The sequence below is a fragment of the Myotis davidii genome, unplaced genomic scaffold (genome assembly GCF_000327345.1).
Source record: "Myotis davidii unplaced genomic scaffold, ASM32734v1 scaffold395, whole genome shotgun sequence".
In the NCBI taxonomy this organism is placed as follows: Eukaryota; Metazoa; Chordata; class Mammalia; order Chiroptera; family Vespertilionidae; genus Myotis; species Myotis davidii.
Genome location: NW_006287904.1, coordinates 4,123,046 through 4,143,232, shown reverse-complemented (window position 1 = coordinate 4,143,232; position 20,187 = coordinate 4,123,046). Strand labels below are relative to the sequence as shown.

Genomic DNA, 20,187 nt, shown 5'->3' with positions numbered 1-20,187 from the left:
CGAAGCTTCAGGCAAAGGGAACCAGCATCAGGTGTCGCGAGGACAACACCAGGGCCAGGGCGGCATCTGGAGAGGCTCCCCACCGTGGCCCACAGACGGCGGGCAAAAGGGAGCATAGAGGCTTCGTGTGCTGGATGATCGGAAGTGGGAAGAGGTCTGTCTGGAGGAAAGCCGGCAGGGAGAACTGTGATTGTGATTGTGTGGTCACCGGATGTCCGGGGCCTCGGCAGCCGTGGGAGCAAACGAGGCCGCGTTAATATTAATGTCCAGCGTGGAGTCCCAGTGGCTGCACCTGCTCCCACGGGACCTCAGCCAGTGTCCTCGGAATCCCCAGGGCAGGGTGTCACCTGTGCTCAGGTGCACCGCGACTCCTGTTCTTCCTTCGTCATTCTGCCACTCCTCACGGCCCCTCCCCTTGCTGTTCCCTGGCTGTCAGTGTGTCCTCAGGGTCCCACATGGCCGCACCCCCACCCCCACTCCTGGGGCCCTGGGGCCTGTGCGGCTTACTCTGTTGTACCTCATCACCTGGGTCCCAGCGCCTCCCACAGGCTTTTGCAACACTGCTCCCTCTCCTCCATCCTGAACCCTGGGCATGTGGCCTGACTGGGAATTGAACCATGACCATCTGAATCCTAGGCCGATGCTCAACCACTGAGCACATGGCCGGGCTGTAGTGAGGGTTTACTCTGAGAAGCACCATAGGAAAAACAAATGAGAACACAGGTTCCTTTGGGCACATACATTGGAAGGTACCTTCCTTGGCACCCTTCAGTCTTTCCATTGAGGAAACAAACTAGTATGACTCCTGGAGCCCTCTCTCTCAGCACCAGCTCTTTCCGACAAATACGGAGGCAGACTACAGTGCACGAGAAGAAAAGGAATAACCCATGTCCATAAATAGTGCCACTGTCAGCGGGATGGTTGAGCTCACAAATCTATGGCACGTGGGAAGATCAGTACCAGCCACCACTTGTCATCTACTCTGACACCTGTGTCTAGATGGAAATCATCGCAGAACAGATTGTATGTTATAATTAAAAAACGAAAAAAAACAAAAACGTTCTGGGTAAATATGCTCGGTCAAGTTGCCCATCCTGGCACAACAGGAGTCTTTGCCACAATTCAAATGTTCTTCAAAAGTCACTTGTAGCTTCTTTTTCAAGGAGGCACAGGCGGCAGGTTCCTACACGCGGGACATGACATATGGATCCTGTGGGGTCACTTGAATAACTCCCCGCCCACCCTCATGGTCGAGCTGCTCTACACATTCGGTCATTTTTCTGTTTCCTTTCCTGACCTGGAGAGGAATGGAAATCAAACCGCTTTTTGTCTCCTCTAGCTTATTCTGGCTGGGTACAGTTGATCAGGAAACACAGAGTCTTGGATTATTCATTTATTCAGTTTATCTGGAAATACAAGGAGAATGAACAAAATGCTCTGAACATTAAATAATGGTTTCTTTCCTTTTTTTTTTTTTTTAATAATGAGAGAAAAAACCTTTTGGAGGAGAACTTTCTAGATGTAGACTGAAATTGTCAACTCTTTTCTTAAACCCCCCAGGGCAAGAAAATCCCAATCAGAGCTTTAAATACCCACCCCGCTGTTTGTCCAGGAGCTCTGTGAGGCCAGGTGAAGCTGTGCACAGTGGGATTCTACCTTCTCAATAGATTACGTTACTACCGATGAAGTGATCATACAATTAGATGGTGTAGACAGGATGAGTAGCTGCCAGTTACTATGCCCTGTGTGTTAAGTCCTCTAAGGAAATTGTATTCATTTTGTTATTTATTCTTCACAAAAGTCCTGGGAGGAGAGTGTTAGCCTCCCGACTTCATAGATGAAAAGACTGAAATGTTAGTACTTGGCCCAAGTTCACACACACAGTCGGTGGCCATCCCAGGATTCAAAGCCAGGTCTGTCTCAGACTGTGACAAAACCTCTTCACAGACTGCCTCGCCGCGAGTGGGTTGAAAGTCAAGCTGAGTAAAGTTGAGGTGGGTGAGATTAAGTTTCTGTAAAGTTCCAGAATGTTCTCACCTTTTGGTGGTATTTCTTGGGTAGCAAACCTTGGACCTTTTTTCTCAGTTGTGGATCCTTGAAGGTCACCTCACTTTAGGGAAGCAGGAGTTGTGTTCTCAGAGTCAGGCCTTGCCTAGAATGGGCTCCTGAGGGGTGGTCCAACCTGGGGGGGTCCCTGGGAGGCCTACAGGAGCCACCTCAGGCCCAAAGCAGACTCTATTCCACACTCCTGGTCTCTCACAGAGGAGACAGCGATTAGACCAAAAGTATGAAGGCCCCATCATTTCAAGCAGATCCTCAAAGGCCACCCTTATAAACTGTAATAGAACCAGTAACCTTTAGGAGAGTCTTGCTGAAGGTCAAAGGCTCCTTGAACCCAATCTTGACTAATACTGTGTTGTCCTTTTCCTCTGGCAGGACATCGAGGCCTATGTGACCATTCGCTAAAATATCTAAGCTCCAGACTCATGGAGCGGAAGCTGCAGGGCACGTGGCTGCCTGCTGGCCGGGGGCACGTGGAGAGACCGTGCCTGGGCCCCCACGGCTCCCTGGCGCCCGTGTTCAGCCCTCAGCACGGCCTCCACTGCATCCACGCCGAGAACAGCGCCCTGAAGCCCAGGGTCGTGACCGTGGTGAAGCCGGGCGGGCACCCCCTGCGCAAGGTCACCCTGCTCCTCAATCGGCGCTCGGTGCAGACCTTCGAGCAGCTCTTGGCGGACGTCTCGGAGGCCTTGGGCTTCCCACGGTGGAAGAGTGATCGCGTGAGGAAACTGTTCAACCTCAAGGGCAGGGAGATCCGGAGTGTCTCTGATTTCTTCCGGGAAGGGGATGCCTTCATCGCCATGGGCAAGGAACCCTTGACGTTGAAGAACATTCAGGCGGCCATGGAAGAGCTGTACCCCAGCAAAGCCCGGGCCCTGACGCTGAGCCAGCAGAGCAGGGTCCCTTCTCCGAGGCTGAGGAGCAGGCTCTATAGCAAGGCTCTGAAAGGGGGACACCACTGCGGGGAGGCTGAGCCGCCCAAGAGCTGCGGTGAGGCTGCCGGGTCCAAGGCAGCCATCAGACGGCAGGGGAAGACCCCCATGGAGCCGGGGCTGGAGGATGGGGCGAGGGCCCAGAAGACGTGGGTGAGGGGCGCACGGGAGCCTGAGCCCGGCGGCAGCGGGGAGAAGCACCTGGGCCTGGAGAGGCATGGCAGCGGGGAGAAGCACCTGGGCGTGGAGATCGAGAAGACCTCGGGGGAAATCATCCGGTGTGAGAAGTGCAAGAGAGAGAGGGAGCTTCAGCAGAGCCTGCAGAGGGAGAGGCTGTCCCTGGGCACCAGCGAGCTGGACCTGGGCAAGGGCCCGCGCTATGACGCGGACAAGCTGGTGCGGACCAGGAGCTGCAGGAGGTCCCCCGAGGCCCACTCTCCAGGCGGGGAGGACGGGTGGAAGGGTGACGGCCCCAGGAGCAGGCCCAGGAACCCCACTCAGGAGCTGAGACCCAGCAAGAACACGGACAAGAAAGAGGACGCAGACCCCAAAGGTCAGGAAGGTCAGCCGCAAGGAGCAGCCAAGGCTAAGAAGGATGTCACGGAAGCCCAGCCCGTCAGAGAGGATGGGCCGCGGGATGGGAAGAAAGATGCCAGGAGTAAGCATGGTGGCTGGTTCCTCAGGGAGCACCCAGCCGACCCCGAGAAGCCGCCCAGGACCCGAGGGGAGGAGCAGGAGGCAGAGAAGGAGAAAAAGCCACCTGTGTCCGGCGGGAGAAAGATGCTTCCCAGGGATGACCAACCCGCAAGGGTAGAGAAGGAGCCCAAGATGAGGGCAGAAGAAAGCAAGCCAGAGAGGCCTGGTGGCCGGAAGCGGCGGCCCGCGGGCATCATCTCGGCCAACGTGGAGAAGCACTACGAGGCCGGCCGGGTCATCGGGGACGGCAACTTCGCCATCGTGAAGGAGTGCCGGCACCGGGAGACCAGGCAGGCCTACGCCATGAAGATCATCGACAAGGCCAAGCTCAAGGGTAAGGAGGACATGGTCGACAGCGAGATCTTAATTATCCAGAGCCTCTCTCACCCCAACATAGTGAAGCTGCACGAAGTGTACGAAACGGACACGGAGATCTACCTGATCATGGAGTACGTGCAGGGCGGGGACCTTTTCGATGCCATCATAGAACACGTGAAGTTCCCAGAGCGCGACGCTGCCCTCATGCTCACGGACTTGTGTAAGGCTCTCGTGCACATGCATGACAAGAACATCGTGCACCGGGACCTCAAGCCGGAAAACCTCCTGGTAAGCCTGACTCTGCTGCCTCGTGGCTGTTACCCTTACGGCCAGAACAGTACCTTTTTGCTTATAACCTACTTGTTCCAGTGTTCAAGACCTAGGTTGTAGTTCGTAAGTTGCTGACATAGATTGGTTTTGATGAGATTATTGAAAAAAGAAACCGTCCAATTTAAAGAAAATGGAATATGTTTCCTCATCCCTGTCAGGTGGGCTGATCAGGTGGACTTGTTTCTTGGGCATTTGCATGAACTCTGGCCTGGGTATCGGGGTGTCCACTGGTAGCCATTTGCCCGGCAGGCTTGGTGTCCTCTCTCCCGCTGAAACCACCCCTGACTCTTTTGGAGGTAACTTCCTGCCACTGGAGTTCAAAAGGCTCACACTGCTGGAATCTGTGTGTGGAGTGGATAAGAGGCTGGTTGGTCCTGGAGTCAGATAACTGACTTTTTAAAAAATATTCTTTCCTTTTTTTTTAAAAAAAAAATTGAATTTATTGGGGTGACATAAGTTAGTAAAATTCTATAGGTTTCATCAGCTAACCTACTTAGAATCCTGGCTTTCTTAGTTGCTTGCTCTAGGGTTAGTCCTTCCCCTCTCTGGGCCTTAGTTTCTCGTTTATAAAAGAAAAATGACACAGTAGCACCTGACTTGGAAGGTGGGAGGAGGACTGAGTGCAGGAGAGAGAGAAGCAGCCCTGACAGCTGGCAGCCGGCCTGGCACCCCCCGCCCAGCAGTGTGCTCTCCTACTGAAAGAAACAATTTCACGGAACATCAGCATCAGCTGAGGCCATGCTGACCATGACGGGTCAAGACAAATGCAAGATCCCTTGTTAGTCATTTCCAGATGCAGATGGAAACATGATTGTCCAGACCACAAACATGGCCACATCTCCCCCTTCTGGCAACTGGGAGTGACTGCCTCACTTCATTCCTCCTGCCTTCTAGTTAAGAGTCACTACGGTGCCCATAGAATCACTCCCTCTTCCTGACAGTATATGATTCAGAGCAAAATCCTGCTTTATTTTCGACCCCTTCCCCTAATCACCTAATACAGCCCGGGTGTTGCAATAAGTGTCTTGAACATCCTCTTCTTAGGTGCCGGGGTCCCAGGGCTGTGTGTGCTCCCTGTTGCAGTGAGTCAGTAGGCCCAGTGTGTTCCTGAACCAGAAGTGTGCTCCTGGAGGTCTTGTTAGGACAGCATACTTATCCCACTATCTTCTTCATTGCCCCGACCACTGTCTGGTACAGCTGTATTTAATTTTCTGTTTTCTTTCTCTTACTGGGAAGAAAGTTCTAGGACAGTAGGAACTTGGTTCTATTCAGATTGTACCCTGAAACCTAGAGCAGCTCTGTCACATGGTGGATGCTCATCAAATGTTAGCAGGATGAATGAATGAATGCAGACATATCCTGCTGCCTGGGAAGTAGTGAGGATTCCATCAGTGGCAGCTGCCATCATTGTTATGACATCAGCATAACTGATGTTAAGGTGGGTATTGTGAGTCAGCACTCAAAGCCCGATTGCTGCAGGTACAGCAATCGTGGATGGAGACGGTGATCTTGATGAGTCATGTTATTATGATTTATTTTTTGGTCAGAGAGTTAGCCTGTTTCCTTTCATTTCCATGGCTGTAGACCCAGCCTGGAAACACCATCTCCATGCATTCATCTATCTGTAAACTGTTCCCCCCAGGAGAATGAAGCAGTGAGTGAGTCAAGCTAATTGGTGAAATGAGATCTACCTTGACCAGTAAGTCAAGTAACCTTGTGTTTGCCCACATTCACAGAACTGTGGTCTGAATTACCATCAAATAACTCTTTTGTGAAAAATTTCATTTTTGTGTGAGCTGATTGCCCTCATCCTTTCTTCACTTGCTTTTTGTCTGTCTTCTGGGTCTGAGCCCAAGTAATCTCCACGTGTGATGTGCTACCCACTGTTCATGATGGCCACTTGGAACGGCAGCAGAATAGTGCTCTTTAATGCCCCTCTGATGTTTCCCCCAATTGTCTCCGCAGGATAGGGTCTGCCTAGAGGCCTGGGCTGGTCTCATGAGCCAAACATGTTGGGCGTGTGCCTCCTGAAGCGATAGCCCAGCTGTACAAGTTCTCCGGGATGTGGGATGAGTCATTGACCTTCCAGGGTCATTTTCTGTCGGGGACAGCCACCTGAGCTTGCATTTTCTGCACAAGGTCCTGGAGCCAGGCTGTTGAGCTGGCCCGTCTCTTGGGCAATAGAGACTCTCACTTGTGTGAAGGGACTTACTTGTCAGCAGTTTTTAAAATGGAAAGCCAGCACTGGTGTAGATTGCGTGGAGAAGTTCACTTCAGAGAGTAGAAAACTGCAAGGTACACGTTTAGTGTGGATAAGCTAACAGCCTCAGAGAAGTCACGTAGCAACTCTTCACGGATTTAACTGTCAGTCAAATGTGTTTTTAGTGCCCTTAAGGGCAGTGAAGTGGGTTTACGTGTTGTGTGTGTGTTGTATGTGTGTGTGTTCTAAGAGAGACAGAGGCAAAATTGGAGAGTAGCTATACTTTTTCATTCTAAATACAAGAGTTGTTTATGTGGAATAGATAAGTAACTCTTCTCCTCTGTGGATAATTTTGTCAGCTTGCATTTATAAAGATGAATAGACCTGTCATATTTATTCACCATTTGTCCTTTTCCTGGGTGAGTAAAGTTCAACGTGTCGCTGTGTCAGGAGTCTAAATGCCATCTAATGTCAGCGCTGTCTGGTTTTCAGAAACATCTGGATTGCGTTGGATTTGACTATGGGCTCATTGTCTGGGCTTAGGGAGCTGTCATCGCTCAACTTGCTGATGTGATAATGATATTGAAAACGCGCTGGGTCTTCTAAGGTTTAATATGAGTACATGTTTCCAGGGTGACAGCTGTCCATCAGTTAATGTTCTCTAATCCAGTCTTCTGCACTAGTGTTGAGCTTTGTATTATCAAAGCAATTGTTTCTTCCTTGAATGGATGGTTACTGTCCGTCTTAAGACCTGTATTTGCTAAGCTTAGACAAATGATTATGTGAGAACTAACTTTTGATTACATGGCTGATCGCAATTATTGCTCCTTTTAGAGACTTTCTGAAGACACTGAGAGCTCTTAATGACGACAGCAAGCTTATTTTTGTTGTTTTAATCAACCGAAATATTTACGTCTGATAATTGGGCTCTGGAATAAAAAATGTTAGGCCTGACAGGATGCTAGCTCTCTTCCCCCTTCGGGTTGTTTAGACTCCTGAGATCTTGCAAAGTAAGTTTTAATTATGAGAATTTCCTGCTTGCAGAAATGTCAGTGTTAATTGCTTCTCCTGCCAGTGTGCGCTGGGCAGGGTTGGGATGTGCTGTGGGGTGTTGACCGGGCCCGGGGAGGAGGGGAGGAAGCAAACGGGAGCTGGAGAGGCGCTGATGGCCAGATCACCCACGCATCGTGGGAAGTGGACAGGCCAGGTTGTTCATGGCCAACAGCCAAGATATCACATACGGCAAAGAAAGCTGAGCGAGTTGCGTGTGTGGGGGGAGCCTGAAGAGATGTCAGACAGGAGCAAGGTCCTTTGAGAATATCTGTCCCGGAATAAGGGCAGACAGGGGCATGTTCCTGCCTGGAAACAGGGCTGGAAGGAATGAGACCCGTTGGCCTCCTCATCCCATCGGACGAGGCATCTCTCAGATGCTTTCCCTTCCTCCTGTCCATCATCACGTACTGTAATGAACATACTGTAATATCCCCAGCTTAGAACAAAAACAAACCTTTGCTTTCTCCACATGCCCCTTCAGCTGCCGCCTCATTTTTATGATCTACACACGCGTACACACGCGCACACACGCACACACGCGCACCCTTGATAGAGGTGTCTCTACTCACCGTTTGCTCTTTTCCATGTTTCATTCTCTCCTAAACTCCAGCCGGGCTCTCCTCCCCACACTGCACTGAAACCACCCTTGTCCGCCAGAAAGATGGGGCCACCGCTGGCCCGCTGCTCGGGGGTCAGGAACCTCAGAGGCGCCCCTGCGTCTTCTCTCCCCTCATCCTCACAGTCAGTCCATTCTCTAGTCTTATTTTCACCCTCAGTATGACCTTCTCCAACCCTCACTGCACTACCCAAGCCCAAGCCCTAGCCCAAGCCACTGTCACCTCTTGCTGAGACTGGCAGTCACCTCCTCACTGGTCCTTCCTCTTCCTCCGAAGCTTCTTCCTCACGGAAGCCTGACTGGCCTTCTCCAAATGAAAATCAGAACCTGTAACTCCTCTGGTCAGAGCTATCTTTGGCTTCCCATGGCACTCAGAGTAGAGGCTGAAGTTCATTTCCATGGCCTAGAGGCCCTGCATGATGTGGTCTCTGTCGTCCTCTCAAAGCCTCACTCCAACCACTCACCCCTCACTCACTCCAGCCCTGCCCTCAGTGACTGTTCCTCATTGGGCCAAACATGCCCCAGGACCTTTGCACTTGCTATTTCCTTCACCTGAAAAGCTCACTCCTCAAATTTTAATATGATATTTTTTTCAAATGTTATTTTCTCAGTGAATCCTTCCTTGACTACCCTATAAAATACCACCCCCTGCCACTGTCCAATAGAATTTTCTGTGATGATGGAGTTGTCCTATATCTACAGTGCCTCGTACGGTAGCCACTGGCTCTTCAAGCACTTGTTGAAATGTACCTTGAGAGTCTGACTTGAACTTTACATCTTATTTAAAAATAAATAGCAAATGTGGTTTGTGGTTAGTGTATACCATACTAGACAACATAGCCTTTATCTCACTTTTTCTTTTTTATAACACTTATCACTACCTGAAATTACATGTTTTTTGAATATTATCTTTTAATAGAAAGAGGGCTTCATAAAATCAAGAAGTTTTCCTGTTTCATTTACTACGCTATTTCTAGGGCCTCGGCCAGGAATTAATGCTTGTGGAATGGATATGAGATGTTAAAAAAGACTCGCATGATATGGAGGCTCCAAAGGCATTTCATGGGCCTGATATGTGGTAGATCCCAGGGGAGACTTGGTCCTTACTTATTTTTTTCAGCCATTTTTTTATATTAAAGTATTGTTTGCTGTCGAAATGTAAATTGATTTTTAGGAATATTGATATGAATTGCTTTCTATGATCAGTTTGGTCCTCATAGCCAGTTGAACAGGGAACCATGGAGGAAGAGGCCGGAGGAACCATGCAGGATCAACTAAGATTTTGGCAAAGATACCTAAGCCTTACCCACATCAAATACTTTTTTTCTTAGGGAGACTCTTGCTGTTTGGTCTGTATTCTGCTGCCCCCTTCTGTGCAGAGATGATAACGACAAGATCACCCTTAACATTGACCTACCATTGAAGGAGAGAAGGGGGGATAATTGTTAGAAAAGTAATGACTCCTTTTGAAGCTGTGAGACCATCCAGATGTTACCTGGTGCTTATGTAAACAATAAAGACCACCTTGATTCAAGGCAGGGTGCTTTGGTGTGGCTGGGAAAGGGAGGGAAGCCCTAGCTGGTTTGGCTCATTGGATTGAGCGTCAGCCTACGGACTGAAGGGTCCTGGGTTCGATTCCAGTCAAGGACACATGCCTGGGTTGCAGGCTCGATTCCCAGTAGGGGGCATGCAGTAGGCAGCCAATCAATTCTCTCTCATCATGGCTGTTTCTCCCTCTCTTCCTCTCTGATACCAATAAAAAATATATTTAAAAAAGAAAAGAAAAGAAAAGGGAGTGAAGAATGCAGATGGATCAATAGTCATTACAGTTCTGTGCAAATTAATCTCGAACACCCTTAGGTGAGAGGTAACTGAAAACAGCGCCCCTGAAGGCCCTCGACCCAGAGCAGTGAGTTTAGATAGATCGGAGACTTCGAGAGAGATGGAGATGTGGAGTGAGGGTAAGGTCTGGGGCTGTGGGCAGGCCCTCAACCAAACCTGGCCCTGGGGGGTGAAGGGGAGGGGGAAAAAGAACACCTTTTCCCACTACCCTCCTAGGTTCTGCGACTGGGGCCCTGGAAAGTAGGCTCACAATAGATAGATCAACAAGACAAAAACAACAGCTTATTTACCTGTGCACTGTGTATGCACGGGGAGAAACTCGGGGGTGAGTAACTCAGAGGGGTGGTGAGAACTTGGGGCTTATCTAGCATTTTAGCAAAGAACAGTCCACATTCTCAGAAGTGACAAGACCAAGGAAAAGGGGTTTTGGCTTCTAGGGGTGACAAACTGGGAGGTAAATGCTTAGAAACGAGTGGAAAATGAGCTGTTTTAGTGAAGTTAGTTATGTAGCTTTCTCTCCCTGCATCTCAGGGCCAATAGAACCCTTTGGTGATTTTGTTATTTCACATGTTTATTTTAGTGTATGAAGTCAGCCAAATGCTTTCAATGCTGATCATTTGTTTGGAAATATTTGCAAATATTTGTGAGGGACTTATTTTTTCAACAATCACCCGGCAAATGTGATTAATGTAGACGATCCATCTGGAAACTCGAGGCAGCGGGCTATTTTTTGTCCTTCCCTTGCAAACTCAATTTTCTAATCTAAATTATTCTAATAATTACCTCCCTGGTCTGCTTTCGGGCCATGCCTGTCTTGTACGCGCACCAAGGCGGACTCGCATTTTCGTTCTACGTCTACGCCTTTCCATTTGGCCGGGTTAATTATGGAGACATTGATGAGATTGGCCGGTGGTGACTCAGACTCAGTAATTAAGACATATCTGCTCACGGAGCTGTGAGCTCACTGGCCGGAGGCAGGGCGAGTGCAGAGAACTTACTCCTGTGTGGGGAGTGGATGCCCCACTGCCCCTGCATTTTGGGGTGTCGCTGTGCCCTGATGGGACACAGCGAGAGCCAGAGTGCTCCCTCTTGTCCTCCTGTCCCCGTTCCTGAGTGCTGGTGGGAGCTTTGCAAACCTCTGCTCAGGTTTATTAGAGATGTGAGAACATGTGCCTGCAGACAAGTGGGCAGTTTTTCCTGTAGCTCCGGGGGCCCCATCGAGTCTCTCCCTTGGGTGACATCATCACCAGGCTCATCCCAGTATGTTTGCCATTGTGTGGCCATTACCTGCTCAGGGCACCGCTGGCCTGAGCATGCAGGTTCTGTGATGAGCAGGGCGATACCCATGCCAGCTTCTCTGAACTTCTCATTTTGCCTGAGTCAGTCCTGGCCTTCAGAGGTGAACTGTTTCCGTGGCTAAAATAACATGGTTTTACTTGACAAACTCTTATATTGTGCTTCTTAGGTGCCAGGCACTGTTGATGTTACAGATGTTAGTTCACTTCATCCTCATCACAGTCCCATAAGGTCATGCAGATCCCATTGTACAGATGGGGAAATGGAGGCACACAGAGTGCAAGTTACTTGACCAGGAGATGGCAGGCTGGAGCTTGGACCTGACAGTTGGGCCTTTGAGGCTGTGCTTGGCACATGACACTGGATACTCCAGCAGAGAGTTTCCTCTGCAGGAGGTGAGGAGGCCCACCCAGAGGCCCCCAAGAGAACCAGAGGGAGGTGGGTTCGAGGTAAGCCTGCAGCCGCAGGAGGCAGAGCCAGTACATTTTACCGTGTTGTTACAGAAAGAGCTTTTGCTGCCTGGTTGGCCTGGCTCAGTGGTTGAGCATCAACCTATGAAACCAGGAGGTCACAGTTCGATTCCCGGTCAGGGCACATGCCCAGGTTGTTTGATTCCCAGTGTGGGGCGTGCAGGAGGCAGCAGATCAATGATTCTCTCGCGTCATTGACGTTTCTATCTCTCTCTCCCTCTCCCTTCCTCTCTGAAATCAAGAAAAATATATTAAAAAAAATTTTTTTTAAAGAGCTTTTGCTACAAATTCCTCAGGCTGTGCAGGGTCCCGGAGGGGCACCGATGGGCCTTTTACTTGCTGTAAGAGATGCTAGGTTTGCTCCTTCATTGGTTATTTCTCTTTTATTTGAAATATACTAGTATCTTTAGCTTTATTATTATTTTTTAAAAAAAATATATTTTATTGAGTTTTTACAGAGAGGAAAGGAGAGAGATAGAGAGTTAGAAACATCGATGAGAGAGAAACATCAATCAGCTGCCTCCTGCACACTCCCCACTGGGGATGTGCCCGCAACCAAGGTACATGCCCTTGACTGGGATCGAACCTGGGACCCTTCAGTCCACAGGCCGACGCTCTATCTACTGAGCCAAACCGACTTCGGGAAGCTTTATTATTTTTTGCATGGTGATCTAAACACTTGCTAAGCTCACCTTCTGAGATTGATTTCTTTGATGAAATCAAAGAGCCACCTTTTCCTAACTATCATCTAGCACGCAGATACCTTGAGGTGAAGAAGGACAGGGCAGATGAACCTGGCAGTAGAAACGGGCTGACCAGAGGTCAGACAGCCAGCCAGCTGGACTCGGAAGGGAGGAGACTCGTCGGGTGGGACGTATTTTAACGAGAGCACGGGAGAGCAGCCAGTTCTCTGTATTCATTTCAGAGTGAGGGTCGCTGTCTTTTCTGTTTTAAAAAAAAAATCACTATTTCTACCCTTTCTAAAATTTGGTGGAAGTGGCATCTAAAGGAAGAACCAGACATAATTTCTTTCACCTTCATGCAAAAATATTAACAATTAGAACCCAGATGGTCAGTTCCAATATGTAAGCATAAATCTCAGTCCCATAGCATTACTTTTTAAAAGATTTATTATGTGCAAACTAGGACAGCCATCTCAGACTGTTTTAGAAATAAAAGTCTTTAAATGAAAGTTTAAAAATGAAAGCCCCACATCCGGGAACCCCCCTGAGTCCCCAGCACTCTGGGACTGCTGGTCCCGCTAGGGCAGGGGTGGGGAACCTTTTTTCTGCCACGGGCCATTTGGATACTTATAACATCATTCTGCTTAATATGATTCACTTCATATACATTTATGTTGCTATGAGAAAAGCTCCGAGATTTATTGAATTTCGAGTCCTGCCTGCGGTTGCCTTGGCAGGGCCAGACCAAATGATTTCTCGGGCCTCATACGACCCACAGGCCTGGCGTTCCCCACCCCTGCTCTAGGGCTAACACTGAGCAGGGCAGATTACAGACACTGAATGGAACTCCTACTTGCTAGAAATTTTCACCCCCTCCTTTTTTCTTCTTTTTCTAAAACAAATGAGAAAATGGAAACTTAGATCAGTAAAGAAATTGTCCAAGACCATCCAGCTGCAAGTCTTGGAACTGGGATTCAAGCCGTCTGGTCTGTTTGATTCTTAAGTCACCCCTTCCCCTTGCTCCCCCCAATTAGGGCTGGTATTTAACATCCCTCCACTGTTCATTGGTCTACTTCTTCATTCTAATTCCTTCCCCCCCCCCCCCCCCTCCCCCCGCGTCTCCTTCCCCCCCCCCCCCCCCCCCCGCCCGGACTTTGCATTGCCCACAGGCATTTCCTGGTCCTCACTAAAACTGTCTGTACTCCCAATATCACTGGTTCTTGTCCGAGGGTGTGCTGCCCAACAGGACTTTCTGTGGTGATGGGAATGCTTTGCACTCGCACTGTCCAATCTTGTAGCCATTAGTCACCGATGGCCGATGAACACTTGCAATGCGGTTAGTGCATCTGAGAAACCAAATTTCAGTTTTTTAATTTAAACAGCCACGTGTGGCAATAGGGTATAAAATCCAGCTCATTAATTTGTTACTTGAAAATGTGAGCACCTGTCACTGAGATCAAATTGGGTTCATCAGTGTTGGGCTAAACTGTAAGGGTGTGTAGGTTCATTGTTTGTTATCTTAACCTCTTACGCTTGTTGTTGCATGAGTTTTCCTTCTTTATTCTCATCACAATTTTGGGGATTTGGGTTTCCTACAGGTTCAGAGGAATGAGGACAAATCGACGACCTTGAAGCTGGCTGACTTTGGCCTTGCCAAGCACGTGGTGAGACCAGTGTTCACCGTGTGCGGGACCCCGACTTACGTAGCACCTGAAATTCTTTCTGAGAAAGGTCAGTGTGACGTGATGCTCTGTGGGACTCCTGCTCACTTACTGATTAATGTTTCATTTTTTAATATTTCATATTTTATATTCTTTCAATATGGAACAAAGATCTTAGAGTTGGTGCTAAGCTGGCATTTAGGTTTTAATGGGAATATTGGAAGTTATTCTCCTTGACCAAAGCATGAGAACTCTTTCTAAATCAGGATCACAGCTCATGCCACGTGTGACTGACCACGTGTGTTACACAACACTGAACTGATGATCTATACCAGTGATGGCGAACCCATGACACGCGTGTCAGAGGTGACACGCGAACTCATTTTTTTGGTTGATTTTTCTTTGTTAAATGGCATTTAAATATATAAAATAAATATCAAAAATGTAAGTCTTTGTTTTACTATGGTTGCAAATATCAAAAAGTTTCTATATGTGACATGGCACCAGAGTTAAGTTAGGGTTTTTCAAAATGCTGACATGCCGAGCTCAAAAGGTTCACCATCACTGATCTATACCCTGTTCACTGTGTGTCCCTTGAGTGTGCAACTGGATGTCATAGCCATGTCAAATGAGAGTTTCCAGATGTTTCCTTTCCATGTCTTGTGCTTGTTTTATGACAGACCAGTAAGAAAGGGTCACACAGTGGCCGTGGTCTGAAGTCCACACGTTGAGTCACCCTGGTGTGTACCCATGTTGGTAGGAGTTGGCATTCATGTTTGGAAGTGGCTCTCGCGTGCAGAGAGCTGAGGCCCCCTGTGGCCTGAGCCATGATTCTCCGCTGCCTATCTCATCACGTCCGATCCAGCCTGGCCTCAGCTGCGCTTGTGTCTCTGCCTCCGCTGCACAGGTTACGGGCTGGAGGTGGACATGTGGGCCGCGGGCGTGATCCTCTACATCCTGTTGTGCGGCTTCCCCCCGTTCCGCAGCCTGGAGAGGGACCAGGACGAGCTCTTCGACATCATCCAGCTGGGCCACTTCGAGTTCCTGGCCCCTTACTGGGACCACGTCTCTGAGGGTGAGATTCGGGGCCTCCATGCTCGGGAAGCGGGGAGGCAGGACCGGAGCCCCTCTGGGTTCTGACTGTGAGCAGGGTCTAGGTCAGGTGTGTGAGGAGAGCGCAGAGCCCCCCCAGCGCCTGCACAGGGTGGGCTGTCCACATGTTGCGCTTCATTGTTTATCTCCTACTGCATCAGTCTGCATCCTTTGAGGACCTGAAGGAGTGATGCTGGCATTCTCGAGAGATTGGAGGAGGAGGCTCAGAGAGCCAGCCTGGGAGAACCAGAAATCTTTCCTCCTCCCTGCCTGCCCCCAGGCCCCCTATGTGTCACCACCTCTCTCCAGAATCACTCATGATTTGGGGCAGTAAATGAAATTAGTTGTGAATCTGCACTGTTTACTACTTAGGTTCCTTCATACATGTTCTTTAATGTTGTCAGTAGGAAGGCCTACTTATCCACATGGGAAGGAAGAACGCTCATCTTTCATTTAACACCGTGATAGTTTGGTTAACAGATGGAAAACATTGTAGATGGATGTGGCCGCTATTTGTCCCCTTGGGCTGGGGCCATGGCTGTCAGTGGTCCTGGCCTGTGACCCTGGGGAGAAATGAACAAACACCCTGTAGAGCTGCTCCGTCCAGCAGGGTAGCCCCCAGCTGCACGGGGCTGCCTCAGTGTAAATGTAAATGTGAGTGATTAAAAGTGAAGGCGACACAAATTCAGCTCCTTAGTCGCACTAGCCACGTTTCAAACGCCCACTGGTCCTAGCGTGGAGCACAGAGGTGGGGCGTTTCCGTGGTCACAGAAGGTTCCGTCGGACAAAGCTGCTCCAGGGTAGCACGTGGTGCTAAGGGGGATGTTTGGGTTCAGTTCACAGATGGGGAAAAGAAATCCAGAACCACCTGCATTCGTCTCATTTTCCTCCTCCCTCTCTCCGACAGCTGCCAAAGACCTGGTGAGCCGGTTGCTGGTGGTGGACCCCAAAAAGCGCTACACGGCCCACCAAGTTCTTAAGCACCCCTGGATCGAAACTGCTGGAAAGACCAGCACAGCCAACCTGGGGAAGGAGCGCAAGGAGGCGTCCCCGGGCAGCGAGGGCCACCTCCGGAGCCAGCAGGCCCTGTGGTCTCCGCCTCCGGCCCCGGTTCAGCCCTCGGTTCTGCTCAAGGACAGAGGATAGAAGTTTAGGAGAAACGCAATGTAAAGGGCGTCTTCTCTTCTCGTGATTGGAGAATCAGGGGAGGGGGAGATGCTCAGTCTATTTTAAAAGAGAAACTTGAGTCTTAACGTTAAATGTTGGAACATATTTTAGATTTGCATATTTGAAGCCTTTAATACTTGGGTTTTTTTTTGGGGGGGGTGGGGAGACTTGTTACCAGTATGGAGTTTTTGGTAATAATGATGTGTTTTGTTTCCTCCTTGTAATCAAGTTCATGGTGTATGACATGAGTGGTGCTTTCCGGGGTCGCAGTGCCCCCTGTGAAATGAATAAGGTGAATCGTAGTCTTTCTGTGTTAATAAAACGTGCTCTGAATACTGAAGTGGGTCCTATTCTGATTCCTTCTCAGCGCTGGTGGTGGGAGCCAGGAAAGCCCGGTTTAGACACGCCTCCCGGTGCCAGTATGGCTGCATAGACACGTTGTGATGGACACTCGATGAGCCGCGAGGTCTGTTGGTTTATTTCAGGCAGGAGCACGTCAGTCTTACCTGGAAATCAGACCTGGCGCAGTCTGAAGAATGGAAAGACGAAATCGTGGCTTCCTTCTTGCCCTTTTGATACCCACCTAGACAGCTTCTAAGCCAATTATCCCCGGGCCGGAGTCACTTCTACGTGAAGTTCGGCACTCAGGCTGTGACTGTGTGAACATTGCAGATCTCGAGGGAGCCACTTAGTGCATTAATGTGTCAGACATGTGGCCAATGGATTACGCTCCAGCTTGAAGGAGCTCAAGAGGGTTCAGGCCTGTTCCCACCTGCAGGGCAGACACACGGAGGGCGCAGAGGACCTGTTCCCGGATTATTTCAATCCAGATTTCTGGACCACAACGTTGGTCTTTTCAGATGACGCTTGGAGTATGCATGAGCTGAGAGCAAAACATGATGCTGCTATTTACCAAACTGACCTTCTGGGTTATATGTAACCTGGTCAGTAGGGCACAGAACCAGTCACAAAGTGCGGGTTTCTCAGCCCTCTCCTCCCTTCTCTATCAGTGTTGTTAGACCAGTCAGGAGCAAAGGTGTAGCACTAGAGAGTTGAGTAGAAGGAATTGCTCAGACAGGTGCTTGAGAATGCAGAAGCACAAAGGAGGCTCTGAAATAATTTAGAGATACGAACTTCAGGGAACGACTTCCACTCCTAGGTGGGGAGCCGAGGGCAGAGGTTGGGGTGAGTAGACCCTAGAAACCTGGAGGAGAAACCCCTTGTCCTGGACACTCAGTGTGTTGCCAGATCCTTCTTCAAGACTGAAGGAATAAGATGCTGGTGCTGTTGGCCGATAGCTCAGCGGTCACCGTCTACGGGGATGACCCCCCTTCTGGGGCAAATTGCATCCAGTGCGGGTGGGGTGTGGACTCACGGGTCCCAGGTTCAATTCCGGTCAAGGGCATGTACCTTGATTGCGGGCACATACCCAGTAGGGAGTGTGCAGGAGGCAGCTGATCGATGTTTCTCTCTCATCAATGTTTCTAACTCTCTATTCCTCTCCCTTCCTCTCTGTAAAAAAATCAATAAAATATATTTAAAAAACAAACAAACCCACAACAAAATAGCACCATACACCTATCAGAATGGCTACAATTAAATGGCTATGATGAGAAGACAGACCATATCAAGTATTGGCAAGGATTGGGAGCAACTGGAACTCTTGTACATGCTGTTGGGGGTGTAACATGGTCTTCCCTCGCTTTGGAGAACAATTGGGCAGCTCCTTTAAAAGTTCAACATGTACCTACCCTATGACCTCGCCATTCTACTAGATGTTTACAAGAGAAATGAAAGCATATGTCCTCACAAATACTTGTACAGATATTCACAGTTACTTTACTTGTAGTAGTTCAAAAGTGAAAACAACTGGAATGTCCATAACCTGGTGAGTGTATAGACAATATTATTTGGCAATAAAATGACATGAACTGTTGATACATGCAACAACGTGGACAAATCTCAAAGTTTTGGCTGAATACAAGGAACCAGACCAAAAAAAGTCTATGTTCTCAATACTATTTATATACAATTCTAGAAAATGAGAACCAGTCTACAGTGACAGAACATAGATCAGGATTGCCGGGAGCGAGGCAGGTGGGAGAGGTTATAAAGGAACACCAGGTAACTGTGGAGGTGATGGGTATGTTCACTACCTTGAATGTAACAATGGATCCATGGGTGTATGTATGTCAAACTTATCAAAGGGGACCCTTTCAATATGTGCAGCTTATTGTGTGTCCATTACACCTCAATATAGCTGTTAAAAATGCTATTCTTGCCCGGTTGGTTGGGCATCAGTGGTTGGGCATCAACTATGAACCAGGAGGTCACGGTTTGATTCCCGGTCAGGGCACATGCCTGTGTTGCAGGCTCAGTCCCCGGTGTGGCAGAGGCAGCCGGTCATTGATGTTTCTCTCTCGCTCATCATTGATGTTTCTATCTCTCCCTCCCTCTCTGAAATCAATTAAAATATTAAAAAATACTATTCCTGTAGTACCTTCAGGACTAGCTCTAGACTTCAAGACAGTGCTCTTCTGTTACTCCATATTCCCAAGTTGTATGGCCTTGCCCTTGGCCCCAGGTGGGATCACCATGGCCAGCCCTCCATGGGAAATACTCAAAACTGAGTTGCTATAAAATTGGATCCCCATGGTTGTTTTTCATTCATTCTAAGATGGATGCTTTTCCATATTTCAGCATTTCTTCCGTTGGAGTGCAGTATAAATTGACAAGTACTTAATAGAGTTTCTTTTTCCCTTTGAAAGCTCTTATTAAATCTAGGGTGTATCTTACAGTAATGGTGTCCTAGAATCCGGAAATCAGTCACAGAGGAAACTCTGTAATTATCTTCCAGGAAGCGATAGGACTTGGAATAAATGGTGGACCTGTCTCTTTCGCTTGGGTTGTATTCTTTCTGTTTTACACAGACACTGTACAGAGAAGCCTCAGATATGTATTTTGTTGTTAGTGGTGTATTGTTTTTCTCCGTGTTTATCTGGGAATTGAATAATACGAGAATATGAAGGTATACTGAGATTTGTTCTGACAGGTCTCATATCACTGACGATACCTGGCGAAGAAAATTTGACCTTAAGAAAAATTACATTGAGAAGTCCAGCTGCTATTATGAAAACCGTGCCGCAGAGAGAAAATGATGCTTTATCTATTGAGATAGCCGGTGTAATTTATGTCAACAGAAAGCCAATAACTTGATCATGATCCGAGAGGAAATTTCACTTGAGAGATCTTGGTCTCTCTCCTGATCCGACAGAAGGAAGCATACTGTATAAATCCTCAGCTCCAACTTCCCAAAAGAACTCTGGTGCGAGGTGGAGGTGGGGGGTGACCTATGGCTTGCGATTGCTCTCATTTTACGTCAGCCATCACCAAAGGCTCCCCGGCATTGGACATATTTATGCAGAAGCATCACGGAAGTAACTCTTGGACAGACCAAGGGTGTCATTTGATATTGACATGTTTCTCCATCACATGTAGATTCATCCAGTTCTTTTTTTTCTTTTTAAGTTGAATCTAAATGCAAGTTGCCTAATTAATCTTTTGACTTAATGCAAGTTGCCTAAGTAATCCGTTTCTCTACGTGGATTTGGCAGACATTTATATTAGTCTGAAACCACAGGTGTGCAACTGTCATTGCATAATTTTATTTTCTGTCCAATGAATTATTTTTTGACTGTATGCTCCCAGCTCTACTGCCCTGTGAAATGCCAAGTTGCAGGGTGGTCCTGTGACTACCATCCTTTACTGGC

General features: G+C 48.5%; 1 protein-coding gene across 1 annotated transcript in view; it reads left to right on the top strand.

Annotated features, from left to right (window-relative positions):
* The window catches only part of DCLK3 (doublecortin like kinase 3), a 30,287-nt gene extending 13,530 nt beyond the window's left edge, over positions 1-16,757 (top strand). The window contains exons 2-5 of the mRNA XM_006759619.2: positions 2,437-4,295; positions 14,096-14,228; positions 15,066-15,233; positions 16,158-16,757. Coding sequence (XP_006759682.1) covers positions 2,487-4,295; positions 14,096-14,228; positions 15,066-15,233; positions 16,158-16,396 — 2,349 coding nt within the window. The 5' untranslated portion in view covers positions 2,437-2,486 and the 3' untranslated portion in view covers positions 16,397-16,757. The remainder of the gene's footprint in view (positions 1-2,436; positions 4,296-14,095; positions 14,229-15,065; positions 15,234-16,157) is intronic.
* Positions 16,758-20,187: the final 3,430 nt, after the last annotated feature.